At 36.2% G+C, this 15,889-nt stretch overlaps 1 protein-coding gene across 3 annotated transcripts in view; it reads right to left on the bottom strand.

Annotated features, from left to right (window-relative positions):
* LOC123560877 (sortilin-related receptor-like) overlaps positions 1–15,889 on the bottom strand; it is a 91,264-nt gene that overhangs the window by 54,746 nt on the left and 20,629 nt on the right. For all 3 annotated transcript variants that reach the window (XM_053552535.1, XM_053552534.1, XM_053552536.1), the window contains exons 2-3: positions 8,650–8,731; positions 2,991–3,160 (exon numbers count right to left, since the gene is read on the bottom strand). In XM_053552535.1, coding sequence (XP_053408510.1) covers positions 2,991–3,160; positions 8,650–8,731 — 252 coding nt within the window. The remainder of the gene's footprint in view (positions 1–2,990; positions 3,161–8,649; positions 8,732–15,889) is intronic.

The raw sequence follows: 15,889 nt of genomic DNA, 5'->3' as shown, positions 1-15,889 counted from the left end.
ATATGTACACAGTATTTGTATCCAGAAATACCTTCATTACAAAAATAGTTTATACAGTTAACCACTGAAACGGTGGTGTAGTGGTAAGGTATGAAAACATCGCACATGTTACCATAGGTTCAAACAAAGGAAATAATCCTATAATGTTCTAAGTCTGTATATGATAAAGGGGTTTCTTTACTTAACGAGCAGAAACCATTTTCAGTGTTGAGGTCACTGTGGCCTTGACATTGATCTACTGCCCGCAAAACAGTAAGTGCCATCTGTTGGCCACCAGCAACAAGAGCTGTCCGTAAGACAGCGAGCTCCACTATTCGGGGATTTGACAATAAAATGAATATATGTCTGAATAAGAGAACTCTACTATAAAAGGAAGATACACCAAGGGGCATAATTCCATCAAATACACAAGTTAGAGTTATCAGGATTGTTACAACAAATGCAGATGATGATGGTAAAGATATTTTTTGAGTTTATATAGTACCAAAGTTATGTCCAGAAAACGAAGTTTGTTAAAAAGAATTAAGTATAAAAGGGGCATAATTTGGTCAAAAATACAAATCAGAGATATGGGGATTGTTACCACACATGCAGATGATGGTGATAAAGATACATTTTAAGTTTCAAGTCTTTATCTTATATTGCATTAAAGTAATATCCAGAAAGCAAAGATTGCAAAAAAGTTTAAGTACAAAAGCGGCATAATTCTGTCAAAAATACAATAAGAGTTATTGGGTATGTAACCACACATGCAGATGAAGATTATAAACAAATAATTTTAATTTTAAGTCATCATCTTTTAAAGTACCAAAGACATATCTATTAATAAAGCTTTCGAAAAAAATTAACATGAAAATAATTACAAGTATAACTCCTTGGTGACCTTGACCTTGGGTATAATGGGCCCAGCCCCTGCATATACTACATTTGTATACTGGACAATGTTTATGAGAACTTACAGTAGGATATAAGCAAAAGTAACAAAGTTATGACAGAAAAACAAAGGTTGCCGAAAAACTTTAACCTTAAAAATAACCTAAGTATAAGACCTTGGTGACCTTGACCTTGGGTATAATGGACTCAGCCCCTGTACATACTTTGTTTGCATACTGGACAATGTTTATGTAAAGTTACAGTAAGATATAAGCAATAGTAACGAAGATATGACAGAAAAACAAAGGTCGCCGAAAAACTTTAACGTAGAAGGGTCACGCCGACGTCGACGCTTGGGCGAGTAGTATAGCCCCCCTATTCTACGAATAGTGGAGCTAAAAATAAAGTGGCGACGGTTTTCAGCCTCACTTCAATGTGATCTTGATCTCTGATCTACTGACCCATGAAACAAGGCAGTCTGAAAGACAGCTAAATCCTCCGCCACTGCTATGGATAGTGAAAGGGTAAACCTTTGACCTTTAACTGTGACCTTGACCTTGAACTGACATGGCTGACTCATGAATTCTGCACAATGTCTTGATGAGGTGATCATTTGACCCAAGTTTCATGAAAATCCTTCAAGGGGTTCAGGAGATACAGAGCTCAAACCTCTGACCTTGAGTTGTGACCTTGACCTTGAGTTGACATGGCTGACTCATGAATTCTTGATGAGGTGATCATTTGACCCAAGTTTGATGAAAATCCTTCAAGGGGTTTAGGAGATACAGAGTGGACACAAAATGGAAGGCTTAAACCTTTGACCCGAAGTTGTGACCTTGACCTTGAGCCGGCATGGCTGACTCATAAGTTCTGCACATCGTTTTGATGAGGTGATCATTTGACCCAAGTTTTATAAAATTCCTTCAAGGGGTTTAGGCGATATAGAGCGGACACAAAATGGAAGGCTAAAACCTTTGACCTTGAGTTGTGACCTTGAACTTGAGCTGGCATGGCTGACTCATGAGTTCTGCACATTGTCTTGATGAGGTGATCATTTGACCCAAGTTTCATATCAATCCTTCAAGGGAATTAGGACACACAGAGCAGACCAAAAAATGGAAGGCTCAAACCTTTCACCCTAAGTTGTGACCTTGACCTTGAGCTAGCATGGCTGACTCATGAGTTCTGCACATTGTCTTGATGAGCTGATCATTTGACCCAAGTTTTATAAAATTCCTTCAAGGGGTTTAGGAGATATAGAGCGGACACAAAATGGAAGGTTCAAACCTTTGACCTCGAGTTGTGACCTTGACCTTGAGCCGACAAGGCTGACTCATGGATTCTGCACATCGTCTTGATGAGGTGATCATTTGACCTAAGTTTCATGAAAATCCTTCAAGGGGTTTAGCAGATACGGAGCGGACACGAAATTGTTACGGACAGACGGAAGGACGGACGGACAGAAGGATGGATGGAAGGACGGAGACCATTCCTATAACCTCCCACCATTTGTGGCGGGGGATTAATAAAAGGGGTCACCTGCAGGGCAAAGGAAATCTTGATCTCTGATCTACTGACCCATGAAATAAAAGGGGTCACCTGCAGGACAAAGGAAATCTTGATCTCTGATCTACTGACCCATGAAATAAAAGGGGTCACCTACAGGACAAAAGAAATCATCCCATGAAGCTCAAAGTCAGGAGAGAAAAGTGGTTTCTTAAGTTACTACTGAACAGAAATTATTTTCAGTCTTGAGGTCACTGTGACCTTGAACTTTGATCTATTTGCCCCCAAAGCAATAGATGTAATCTACTGACCACAAGCAATTGTCCTAGTTTCATGACTATTACTACTTAAGTCTTCAAGTTATTAAGCATAAAATAATTTTCAGTATAGTGGTAACTGTGGCTCTGACATACCGCAGTCAATCATCTCATGAAGTTTCACCACTGTGTGCTCAAGTATTCTCTAACAAAATGGTCTAGAGACCAACCAATAGACTGACAGACAGACTGGCCAACAATTATCAAAACAATTTACTCCCTCTTCTGCGAAGGTGGGTACATACTGCTTCTTCTTTGAAAGGGTGCATAAAATTTATTCTTGACTGAACTTACATGACTGTTGAGAGAAGGTGCATTGAAGAACTGTGATATAACTGCTTGTGTTCCATTATACAACCTCAGTTTGTCGTTCAATGAAGTAAAATTTCGACCATAATTGTGCGACACAAAAACATTGCTGGTATGACGAGCATGAAACGAAAACGCTGATCCGACCACAGATCCTGAAAAGAAATGTATCTGTACAATCTCAATCTGACATTGTTAAGAACATGTGAACTGTATAGATCTGTATGATCTCAATCTGACCTTGAACAGATCCTGTGGACAGTATGAATCTATATGATCTCAATCGGACCTTATATGATGATCTCAATCTAACCCTGTACAGAACATGTGGGCATTATGGATCTGTATGATCTCAATCTGATGTTGGTGCAGGACATGTAGACAGTATGGATCTGTATGATCTCAATCTGACCTTGTACACAATGTGGGAACAGTTTGGGTCTGTATGATCTCGATCTAACTGTGTTCACAATGTGGGAACAGTATGGATCTGTATGATCTCAATCTGACCTTGTACAGTACATGTGGACAGTAAAGATCTGTATGATCTCAATCTGACCTTGAACACAATGTGGGAACAGTTTGGATCTGTATGATCTCAATCTAACTGTGTTCACAATGTGGGAACAGTATGGATCTGTATGATCTCAATCTGACCTTGTACAGTACATGTGGACAGTATAGATCTGTATGATCTCAATCTGACCTTGTACACAATGTGGGAACAGTTTGGATCTGTATGATCTCAATCTAACTGTGTTCACAATGTGGGAACAGTATGATCTCAATCTGACCTTGTACAGTACATGTGGACAGTATAGATCTGTATGATCTCAATCTGACCTTGTACACAAAGTGGAAACAGTATGGATCTGTATGATCTCAATCTGACCTTGTACAGTACATGTGGACATACAGATCTGTATGATCTCAATCTGACCTTGCACAGTACATGTTGACAGTATGGATATCTGTATGACCTCTAACACAACATAGGAACAGTATACATTTGTATGCAGAAGTGGGGAGGTTTGGGGTTTATCCAAAGGCAAAATTTATATATTTATTAAATTTCCTAAGAGAAAACATCTATAAAGTAAACTTATAATGAATGATTTTTTTACCAAAATAAAGCAGAAATGCACTTACTATTTAACTAAACAAGAAATGTGGAAATTCCACAAAAGTCATGTTTTCAAACTATGCATCATGCCCACAGGTTCATTTCAAAATGAACAGTCATGTTCTATTAAATATTTGACTACATCCAATCATGCCATTCACAACTACAGATATAACAAACTTAGATGTGTCACTGCTATATGTAATTTCTGACTTACGTCATAAGTCTGACCTTGACCCTATGGCCCAGACCAGGATTTCAATACTTTAGCCCACTGCACCACAGAGTAGCTTTAAAAGTATGCAGATTAATCAAATTATTCAGAGGAAACAATTTTCTACTTTTAGTGAACTTGACCTGAGTGACCTCCAAAATATATTCCCAACCTCTGTCTTTAATAAAGGCTATCTACACACCAAGTTTGCAGACAACAAGTGTACCCAAACTAAAGATATTGACTGGAAGCCATGTACTAATTTTTATAATACTAACCCGAATTATAATCCAAGCTAATTTTTCAGATAAGCTTGCTGTACACCAAGTTTGGTGACAGTAAGTAAATCCCAACTAAAATTATAAACCAGAAACCACTATTTTGATGATCACAGTGAGAAAAAAATCTGTTTATAGTAACTGTGACCTTGACCTTGATCCAATGGCATTAAAATGACATTTTTATCATAAGAAAAATTAAATTAAGCGCTCTGACAGTGGGATTTAAACCGTGACCCATCTTTTCCACAGCACAAAAGGTAGCTTTGGCCCAATGCTCTAGACCATACTGCACCCCAGTGGAATTTTCTAAGAATGCACATTAAATCAGTTATACTGACCTTGAACCTGACCTCACTGATCCTATATGCAATCCCAGCCTTGATTTTCCTATATGCCACTTATATGCTAAGTTTAATTTCAATCCATCAGGTTTTTAACTTTGAAAAATCTGGTTGATGTTTTGGGAGGTAAGGGGGGTGGGAAGCAAACTTTGGGTCAGGGAAGTTTATAGAATCATAATAATGATGATGATACACGGTAAATCCCATACAGTGAATATGTAAAGATTGAGATATTCTTCAAGAATTTGTATTCAAAACAAGCAAATTCGATGAATTGGAATCCCCCGCCGAAAGGGTCAGAGTTGAGGAACGGCAAAAAAATATATCCAGCAAAAAGTTAAGAATGTTACCAAGAAGCAAATAATTTCATTAGTCAAAATCAAATTAAAAGAAAATGAATGGTTTGTTTGGATGGGGCTGGGGGGGGGGGGGGGGGGGGGGGGGGAGGATACAACAGTTTACATGTTGATTATAAATATTGATAGAAAATGAAAAAAAAAAAAAAAATGGGGGGGGGGGGGAGGGGGTTTGGGACCAGGTGTAGGTACACAACATCACATGTTTATAATAAATGTTAATGGAAAAGAATGAAAGAAGTTTAATGAAATTCTTCCAATTGGTTGGTTTGTTATGTACAGATCTGTGGATTTTTAAACAATTAAAGGGCAATGACTATATGGAAAATTGACCAATCGAAAAAAAACTTGAAGGGCATCGTCGCAGTATCTTGGTTCATGTCTGTTTCAAGTTTTATGAAATTCTACCTGCTAGTTACTGAGAAATGGCAGCAGACGGACATTTTTCATTAAATCAAGGGCAATAACTCTGACGGAAATTGACCTATCAAGAAAAAAACTTGACGGGCATCAGCACAGTATCTTGGTTCATGTCTATTTCAAATTTGATGAAATTCTACCTGTTAGTTACTGAGAAATGGCTGCAGACAGACATTTTTTATTAAATCAAGGGCAATAACTCTGAGGGAAACTGACCAATCAAAAAAAAAACTTGATGGGCATCATCGCAGTATGTTGGTTCATGTTTATTTCAAGTTTCATGAAATTCTACCAAGTAGTTACTGAGAAATGGCTGCGGACGGACGGATGGACGGACGGACTGACTGACTGACGGACGGACAACGCCATTTCAATACCCCCCTCTCGATTTCATCGGCGGGGGATAACAAAATGTGTTATCTTTACTATGTACTTCTGTGTAAATAGCAAAAATAGACCTATCCTTTAACGCTTCTACTAGAGACTTGGTACTTTCCTTGAGAAGGCAGGTCCACACATTCAGATCTAAATTTTTCTTTGATTTAACCTAAATTTTTCAAAGCATCATGACATACTACAAAATTTATGACAGTGAAAATAGGGTCATGTACTGCAATTTCGCATACAAGAATGCTATGATGACCCATCCAGAAGTTCATGGGAAGAAGTCAATTGAAGGTATTTTTCTGTTTTAGCACTAGTGGCCTGTAAAAGGAATGAAGCAAAACCGTTTGGACAAACTTGATGAAGAACTGTACAAGGATGCTACCAACGAAGTTTGGTGAAGATACATCAAGGTTCACACAAAGGATTTTTCTATTTTTAGTGTAGCAGGAAATAAATGGGGTCAAGCGAAAGCATATGAATACTTAATAAAGAACATTAAAAGAATGTTACTGACCAAGTTTGGTGAAGATACATCAAGTGGTTCACTCAAAGAAGATGTTTCAGGATTTTTCTATTTTTAGCTGTAATAGACCCTACAAGGGGTCAAGTGGAACCATTTGAACAAACTTGAGAGAGGACTTTACAAGGATGTTACACAGCAAATTTGGTGTGGAGATACATCAAGATGTTCAAGAAAAGAACTTTAAAATACCTTCTATTTTTAGGCATGGTGGCATCTGCAAGAGGTCAAGCAGAACCAGTCACACAGATCTGAGATAGGTCCATGTAGGGATGCTACTTTTTATTTTATTAAATTTCAATTTTATTGAATATCCATCAGGCAGTTCATGAGAACGAATCAATTAAAGTTTTCTATTTTAATCTTTAGCAATACCTAAAAGGAGTCAACTGGAACCTCTGGCCAAACTTAATACATTTTACAAGGACTCTACAAACCAAGATAAGTAACAATGCATCAAGTAGTTTGTGATAAATTGATGTTTCAAGATTTTTCTATTTTAGCTCAATTAGTCATGAAAAAGGGTAGAACCATCTGAACAAGCAAATTCGATGAATTGGAATCCCCCGCCGAAAGGGTCAGAGTTGAGGAACGGCAAAAAAATATATCCAGCAAAAAGTTAAGAATGTTACCAAGAAGCAAATAATTTCATTAGTCAAAATCAAATTAAAAGAAAATGAATGGTTTGTTTGGGTGGGGCTGGGGGGGGGGGGGGGGTGAGGATACAACAGTTTACATGTTGATTATAAATATTGATAGAAAATGAAAAATGAAAAAAAAAAAAAATAAAAAAAAAAAATGGGGGGGGGGGGGACCAAGGTAAAGTGGTGACAGGTGTAGGTACACAACATCACATGTTTATAATAAATGTTCATGGAAAAGAATGAAAGAAGTTTAATGAAATTCTTCCAATTGGTTGGTTTGTTATGTACAGATCTGTGGATTTTTAAACAATTAAAGGGCAATAACTATATGGAAAATTGACCAATCGAAAAAAAACTTGAAGGGCATCGTCGCAGTATCTTGGTTCATGTCTGTTTCAAGTTTGATGAAATTCTACCTGCTAGTTACTGAGAAATGGCTGCAGACGGACATTTTTCATTAAATCAAGGGCAATAACTCTGACGGAAATTGACCTATCAAAAAAAAAACTTGACGGGCATCAGCACAGTATCTAGGTTCATGTCTATTTCAAATTTGATGAAATTCTACCTGTTAGTTACTGAGAAATGGCTGCAGACGGACATTTTTTATTAAATCAAGGGCAATAACTCTGAGGGAAATTGACCAATCAAAAAAAAACTTGACGGGCATCATCGCAGTATGTTGGTTCATGTTTATTTCAAGTTTCATGAAATTCTACCAAGTAGTTACTGAGAAATGGCTGCGGACGGACGGACGGATGGACGGACTGACGGACGGACAACGCCATTTCAATACCCCCCTCCCGATTTCATCGGCGGGGGATAATAAACCAGGGAGCGGATCTTACCAGGAAGCTTCAGATCAAGTTTGATGAAAATCTATTGAGTGGTTCATAGGAAGTAGTTGGTTAAAAGATTGTTCTATATAAAAGTTTAATGGCTCTAAAAGAGATCAAGAGGAACCATTTGAGAGAGTCTTGCCAGGATGCTGGTTCAATTCTAACCAGTAATCTCAGAGAAGAAAATGCCTATGTTTTAATTGTGGATGAAGAAAAATGGACCCAGACCATCTGCCTATACTGTTAGCTCACCCTGAACCAGTTTAGGTGAACTAATAAAATGTATATCTATGTGCTTATTTTTGAATCCTTGCCCAAATTTAAAGTAGATTTTATGACACTGGAATTAGCTCAGGTATACACCAGAAGCAGGTTTTATTTAAATTTTATATTTTTGACAAATACAAATAAAGAGAAGACTTTCTGGGGTAAAATGTATAGAATTACATTAACTTAAACAATATTTGTTCTGATCACATGAAATTTGACTAATTATGAAACATAATACAGAATATATACCTTTAGTTAGAGCAATTATGACATCACTGTTCTTGCCAGCCCAGTGTATCACCATCTGTGAATGACTGTCATTGAAGGCAAACTGAAATAACAAAATATTACATTTCATAATGCTGATATTTTTAACCTTTACCCAGCTAAATTTCTAAAATGGACTTTTCCGTCATTCAATTTGGACAGTATCACTTCTCATTGAAAGGGGTTTTCACTGGAAACATACTGACTGAATAGCGAACAGTGCAGAGATATGAAGGCCAATATTGGTTTGCACTGGTCGCAAAGGAAAAACCACTGGCCGCCAGCAGGGTATTAAAGGTTAAAATGGCATAGCTACCGTATTTTCCCGAATAGACGCCCCCGGGGGCGTTACATTTTCCAAAGAGGGGGCGTTCATTTGAGGTAAAAAAATAAAAAATATTTTTTTTTACAAAACTTAAAAACATTGTTCAAACCAAGTGTAAAGTGTTTCTGTGTTGTTTAATTCCCCCAAAACGTAATTATTTGGCATCCAATTTAATGCAGTGTGTCTTAAAATTATGCATTTAAATATGGTACCTCATGTATTCCGTGACACGCTCGCGACATTACACATTACGCCATCATACCCAAACAGCTGTGTACTCCGATAATATTTTCCTTAATACATGCGGGTACTGCAATACACAATGTCAGTCGTTTGACACGCTGCTTATGTGCCGGCTTTTAAATTAAAAGTTATTAAAACTGCCGAAGAAAAGGTTAACACTTTGCCACAAATTTGTTTAAAGTCGACAGGAAGCTTGTGCGCGGGTGGTGCAAAAACAAATCAAAAATGGATTTACCGTTTAATTTTCTATTTGATGATTGGATACGTACCGTACATAGTATAAACGTTTTGGATTTACGGTACATGTACTGTTTAAAAGTGTGTTTAATTCTTAATACATTGGATACTTAACTGTAAATTACTTATTATGTGGACTTATAAAAATGAGGTAGGTGATTTTTTTTCGTTCTTGTTGACTTTTTTTCCCCTCCAAAACGGGTGGGGGGCGTTAATTAGAGGGGGGGCCTTAATTCGGGAAAATACGGTAATTGACTGGTATTTTTTTTAATAGGGTTCCACCAGCTGGTGCTTTATAAAAAGGAATCTTTGAGTTCTTTAAACTGAATATTTTATAAAAGGGTTCTCTGAGCTAGTATTTTGTTCAAACAATACTCTGAGAAGATGGATTTTACTAGTAGAATATCAACAACTCAGAGAACATTTTACTTGAACTTCAGCTCTGACAATGCTGAAATAGAACATCAACTCAGAGAATCCTAAAATACAACATCAACTCAGAGAGTCCTTAAATAGAACATCAACTCAGAAAATCCTAAAATAGAACATCAACTCAGAGAATCCTTAAATAGAACATCAACTCAGAAAATCCTAAAATAGAACATCAACTCAGAGAATCCTAAAATACAACATCAACTCAGAGAGTCCTTAAACAGAACATCAACTCAGAAAATTCTAAAATAGAACATCAACTCAGAGAGTCCTTAAATAGAACATCAACTCAGAAAATCCTAAAATACAACATCAACTCAGAAAATTCTAAAATACAACATCAACTCAGAGAGTCCTTAAACAGAACATCAACTCAGAAAATTCTAAAATAGAACATCAACTCAGAGAGTCCTTAAATAGAACATCAACTCAGAAAATCCTAAAATACAACATCAACTCAGAAAATTCTAAAATAGAACATCAACTCAGAGAGTCCTTAAATAGAACATCAACTCAGAAAATCCTAAAATAGAACATCAACTCAGAGAATCCTAAAATACAACATCAACTCAGAGAGTCCTTAAATAGAACATCAACTCAGAGAGTCCTTAAATAGAACATCAACTCAGAAAATCCTAAAATAGAACATCAACTCAGAGAGTCCTTAAATAGAACATCAACTCAGAGAGTCCTTAAATAGAACATCAACTCAGAAAATCCTAAAATAGAACATCAACTCAGAGAGTCCTTAAATAGAACATCAACTCAGAAAATCCTAAAATACAACATCAACTCAGAAAATTCTAAAATAGAACATCAACTCAGAGAGTCCTTAAATAGAACATCAACTCAGAAAGTCCTTAAATAGAACATCAACTCAGAAAGTCCTTAAATAGAACATCAACTCAGAGAGTCCTTAAATAGAACATCAACTCAGAAAATCCTAAAATAGAACATCAACTCAGAGAGTCCTTAAATAGAACATCAACTCAGAGAGTCCTTAAATAGAACATCAACTCAGAAAATCCTAAAATACAACATCAACTCAGAGAGTCCTTAAATAGAACATCAACTCAGAAAGTCCTTAAATAGAACATCAACTCAGAGAGTCCTTAAATAGAACATCAACTCAGAAAATCCTAAAATAGAACATCAACTCAGAAAATCCTAAAATAGAACATCAACTCAGAGAGTCCTTAAACAGAACATCAACTCAGAGAGTCCTTAAATAGAACATCAACTCAGAGAGTCCTTAAATAGAACATCAACTCAGAAAATCCTAAAATAGAACATCAACTCAGAAAATCCTAAAATAGAACATCAACTCAGAGAGTCCTTAAACAGAACATCAACTCAGAGAGTCCTTAAATAGAACATCAACTCAGAGAGTCCTTAAATAGAACATCAACTCAGAAAATCCTAAAATACAACATCAACTCAGAGAGTCCTTAAATAGAACATCAACTCAGAAAGTCCTTAAATAGAACATCAACTCAGAGAGTCCTTAAATAGAACATCAACTCAGAAAATCCTAAAATAGAACATCAACTCAGAGAGTCCTTAAATAGAACATCAACTCAGAGAGTCCTTAAATAGAACATCAACTCAGAAAATCCTAAAATAGAACATCAACTCAGAGAATCCTTAAACAGAACATCAACTCAGAAAATCCTAAAATAGAACATCAACTCAGAGAGTCCTTAAACAGAACATCAACTCAGAAAATTCTAAAATAGAACATCAACTCAGAGAGTCCTTAAATAGAACATCAACTCAGAAAATCCTTAAATAGAACATCAACTCAGAGAATCCTAAAATACAACATCAACTCAAAGAATCCTATAATAGAACATCAACTCAGAGAATCCTAAAATACAACATCAACTCAGAGAGTCTGTAAATAGAAAACAACTCAGAGAATCCAAAAATAGAAAACAACTCAAAGAGTCCTTAAATAGAACATCAATTCAGAAAATCATAAAATAGAACATCAACTCAAAGAGTCCTTAAATAGAACATCAACTCAGAGAATCCTAAAATAGAACATCAGCTCAAAGAGTCCTTAAATAGAATATCAACTCAGAGAATCCTAAAATAGAACACCAACTCAGAGAATCCTAAAATACAACATCAACTTAGAGAATCTTAAATTACAACATCAACTCACAGAATCCTGAAATTGCAGAGAATGATGACATACTCTAAATCTTAAATGCTATATGAACATAAATAATTGTAAGAGTCTCAAACAAGAGGGCCAAGATGGCCCTAGGTCGCACACCTGAGAAACACACCATAACAGTTGTAAACATGTTTGACCAAGTGATTTCATGGAAACAAAATTAATATTCTGGTCAATTTTCATTAGGATTGGACCAAAAATGTGGTCTCTGGATGTAAACAAGCATTTTCTTTGATTTGACCTAGTGACCTACTTTTTGACCCAAGATGACCCATATTCAAACCTGACATAGACTTCATCAAGGCAATCATTCTGACCAAATTTCATTAAGATCAATTGAAAAATACAGCCTCTATTGCATACACAAGGTTTTCTTTGATTTGACCTAGTGACCTGTTTTTAATCCCAGATGATCCATATTCGAACTCAACCTAGAGTTCATCAAGGCAATCATTCTGACCAAATTTCATGAAGATCAATTGAAAAATACAGCCTCTTTTGCATACACAAGGTTTTTCTTTGATTTGACCTAGTGACCTATTTTTTGACCCCAGATGACCCACATTCAAATTAGACCTAGATTTCATTAAGGTTATCATTCTGACTTAATTTCAGGAAGATCAACTGAAAAATACAGCCTCTATCGCATACACAAGATTTTTCTTTGATTTTACCTAGTGACCTAGTTTTTGACCCCAGATGACCCATATTCAAACTCAACCTAGGTTTCATCAAGGCAATCATTCTGACCAAATTTCATGAAGATCAATTGAAAAATACAGCCTCTTTTGCATACACAAGTTAAATGTTGACAGACGACAGATAAACAGATGCTGGACATTGAGCGATCACAGGTGAGCTAAAAAGCAGTTACCAAAATCTGAATTACCACTTTTAATAACAGCAGAAAACCTTTACCCATGGTAAACTAATACCACCTAAATATGACAAAAGTGGAAACTTTATAGCAGTATTTAAACATTTATAACATCGATATTCTATGCAATGTATTGAAATTAAAATTTAATACCGGTACATTTTGTATGCAACACATTATATCTGCTCAACTATCAAAATATGGACTTAAATACATTAAAAATTGTAGTAAAGCAGAAATAAGTATAAAACTTTCTGTTTATTCTACCCTGCATTTCTGGGTGAGGTATTTCTTAAAATATATAGTATATGAGATTGTATCTCGTAGTGCATTTTACATCACGTACAGTCCGTGTATGATAACTTCGGAGTGACGTCACGTTTGTTTATGTTTTCTGGACTTATAGAACGAACAAAATAGGTAAAGCAGCTTACATAAACAATAATATTAGGTATATTTGTTTACAATATGTCAGTCAGTCCCGGTAGCTCAGTGGTTAAGCATTAGTCTTTGAAATATTGAATATTGCGGGCCGTAGGCTCGAGTCGAGGAGAATGTTGCTGTTTTTTTCTCTTTTTTTTTTTTTGTTACTCTTTCAGGGTAACCACCATAATCATTCATTTCTCCTTGAATATATTTTTATTTATTTAGATAGAAATATTATTAAATTAATTTCTGTTTAAAGGGGACCAAGCATCAGCTCTGTGTAAACACATCATGTTATGAATGCATAGTCAAGAAAACACTCGGAAATTTCGTGCAGGTTAAATTCCTCTCTGGTATATTGCCAGTATTAGTGTAGTCAACATGTCCGAGACGTCCACGTATTTTTTGCAAAGAGAAACATTGTTTAGTATAAGAATGATACTTAATGCATACTACAAAATATTCTGAAGGTTATTTCAAGCATCATCATTTTTTTCATATTTTATTTCGTTATTGTATACCGTAGTGCTGTATTACTGCATTTTGAAAATTTTCATTTGTCTTAAAAAAGATGTAATTAAAACACAGATAAAAAGCAAGGATTTAAAAAAAAGTATAAATCACTGTGGGATTCAAACCAACGCGACAATGGAAATATAAAAGAATCACACATGCAAGGCTAACGCTCTACGACCGATACTAATCTTCTACTTCAATGTAAGCGTTTCAGTAGTAGTATAATAAGTGTTTACTTAGACAAATGATGATTATCGATTACCCTTCTGAATTGGACTCGTCCAAATACGTCACTCCGAAGTTATCAGACACGGACTGTATCTGGCACAATTGTGTGTCGCAATTATAATATGTGCCATATAGATCATTATAAACATACTAAGCATGTTACCTGTATCGGGTTTCTTACCCTCCATAACAAATATCTGAGGTCATCTAAACTAAGGCCATTTATATAAGACAGGTATTTTGAAAACTTACTCAGGTGGAAATACAATATGTTTATGAGACTATCTTCAGTGCACAAATACTGATAGATAATTATTCATTTTGAAAAATCTTATGAGACCTTAACATAACAACAACACCAAAATGCTTCTGTGAAATATTTACCCTTTTCATTGGCACATTATCACACAGAAAATACAAAATGCCAATATCCAAACCCAAAACCTCCTGATTGTAAGTCTTGTCAGGGAGAACATACCTGACCCAAGATCCAAACCAAAAACCTCCTGATTGTAAGTCTTGTCAAGAAATATATATACTAGGCCCCAGATTCAAACCAAAAACCTCCTGATTGTGAATCTTGTCAGGGAAAATATAAACTAGGCCCAAGATTCAAACCCAAAACCTCCTGATTGTAAGTTTTGTCAGGGAAAATATAAACTAGGCCCGAGATTCAAACCCAAAACCTCCTGATTGTAAGTTTTGTCAGGGAAAATATAAACTAGGCCCGAGATTCAAACCCAAAACCTCCTGATTGTAAATCTTGTCAGGGAAAATATAAACTAGGCCAGAGATTCAAACCCAAAACCTCCCGATTGTAAATCTTGTCAGGGAAAATATAAAACTAGGCCCAATATTCAAACCCAAAACCTCCCGATTGTAAATCTTGTCAGGGAAAATATAAACTAGACCCAATATTCAAACCCAAAACCTCCAGAATGCAAGTCTTGTCAGGAAGAACATATGCTAAGCCTGAAACTTAAGCCCAAAATTTCCTGTTTATAAGTCTTGTCAGAGAGAACATACACTAGGCTAGAGATTATAACCCAAAATCTCCCAATTATAAGTCTTGTCAGGGAAAATATAAACTAGGCCCGAGATTCAAACCCAAAACCTCCAGATTGTAAATCTTGTCAGGGAAAATATACACTAGGCCAGAGATTCAAACCCAAAACCTCCCAATTGTAAGTCTTGTCAGGGAGAACATAAGCTAGGCCTGAAACTTACGGTAAACCCAAAACTTCCTGTTTATAAGTCTTGTCAGAGAGAACATACACTAGACCTGAGATTCAAACCCCAAATTTCCTGTTTGTAAGTCTTGTCAGAGAGAACATACACTAGGCCCCAGACTCAAACCCAAAACTTCCTGTTTGTAAGTCTTGTCAAAGAGAATATACACTAGGCCTGAGATTCAAACCCCAAACTTCCTGTTTGTAAGTCTTGTCACAGAGAACATACACTAGGCCTGAGATTCAAACCCCAAACTTCCTGTTTGTATGTCTTGTCAGAGAGAACATACACTAGGCCCCAGACTCAAACCCAAAACTTCCTGTTTGTAAGTCTTATAAGGGAGAACATATGCTAGGCCCAAGATTCAAACCTAAAACTTCCAGTTTGTAAGTCTTGTCAGGAAGAACATACACTAGACCTAAGATTCAAACCCCAAAGTTCCTGTTCGTAAGTCTTGTCAGGAAGAACATACACGAAGCCCGAGATTCAAACCCCAAACGTCCTGTTTGTAAGTCTTGTCAGGGAG

The sequence above is a fragment of the Mercenaria mercenaria genome, chromosome 10, assembly GCF_021730395.1.
Source record: "Mercenaria mercenaria strain notata chromosome 10, MADL_Memer_1, whole genome shotgun sequence".
NCBI lineage: Eukaryota > Metazoa > Mollusca > Bivalvia > Venerida > Veneridae > Mercenaria > Mercenaria mercenaria.
This window is presented reverse-complemented; position numbering and strand designations above follow the sequence as displayed.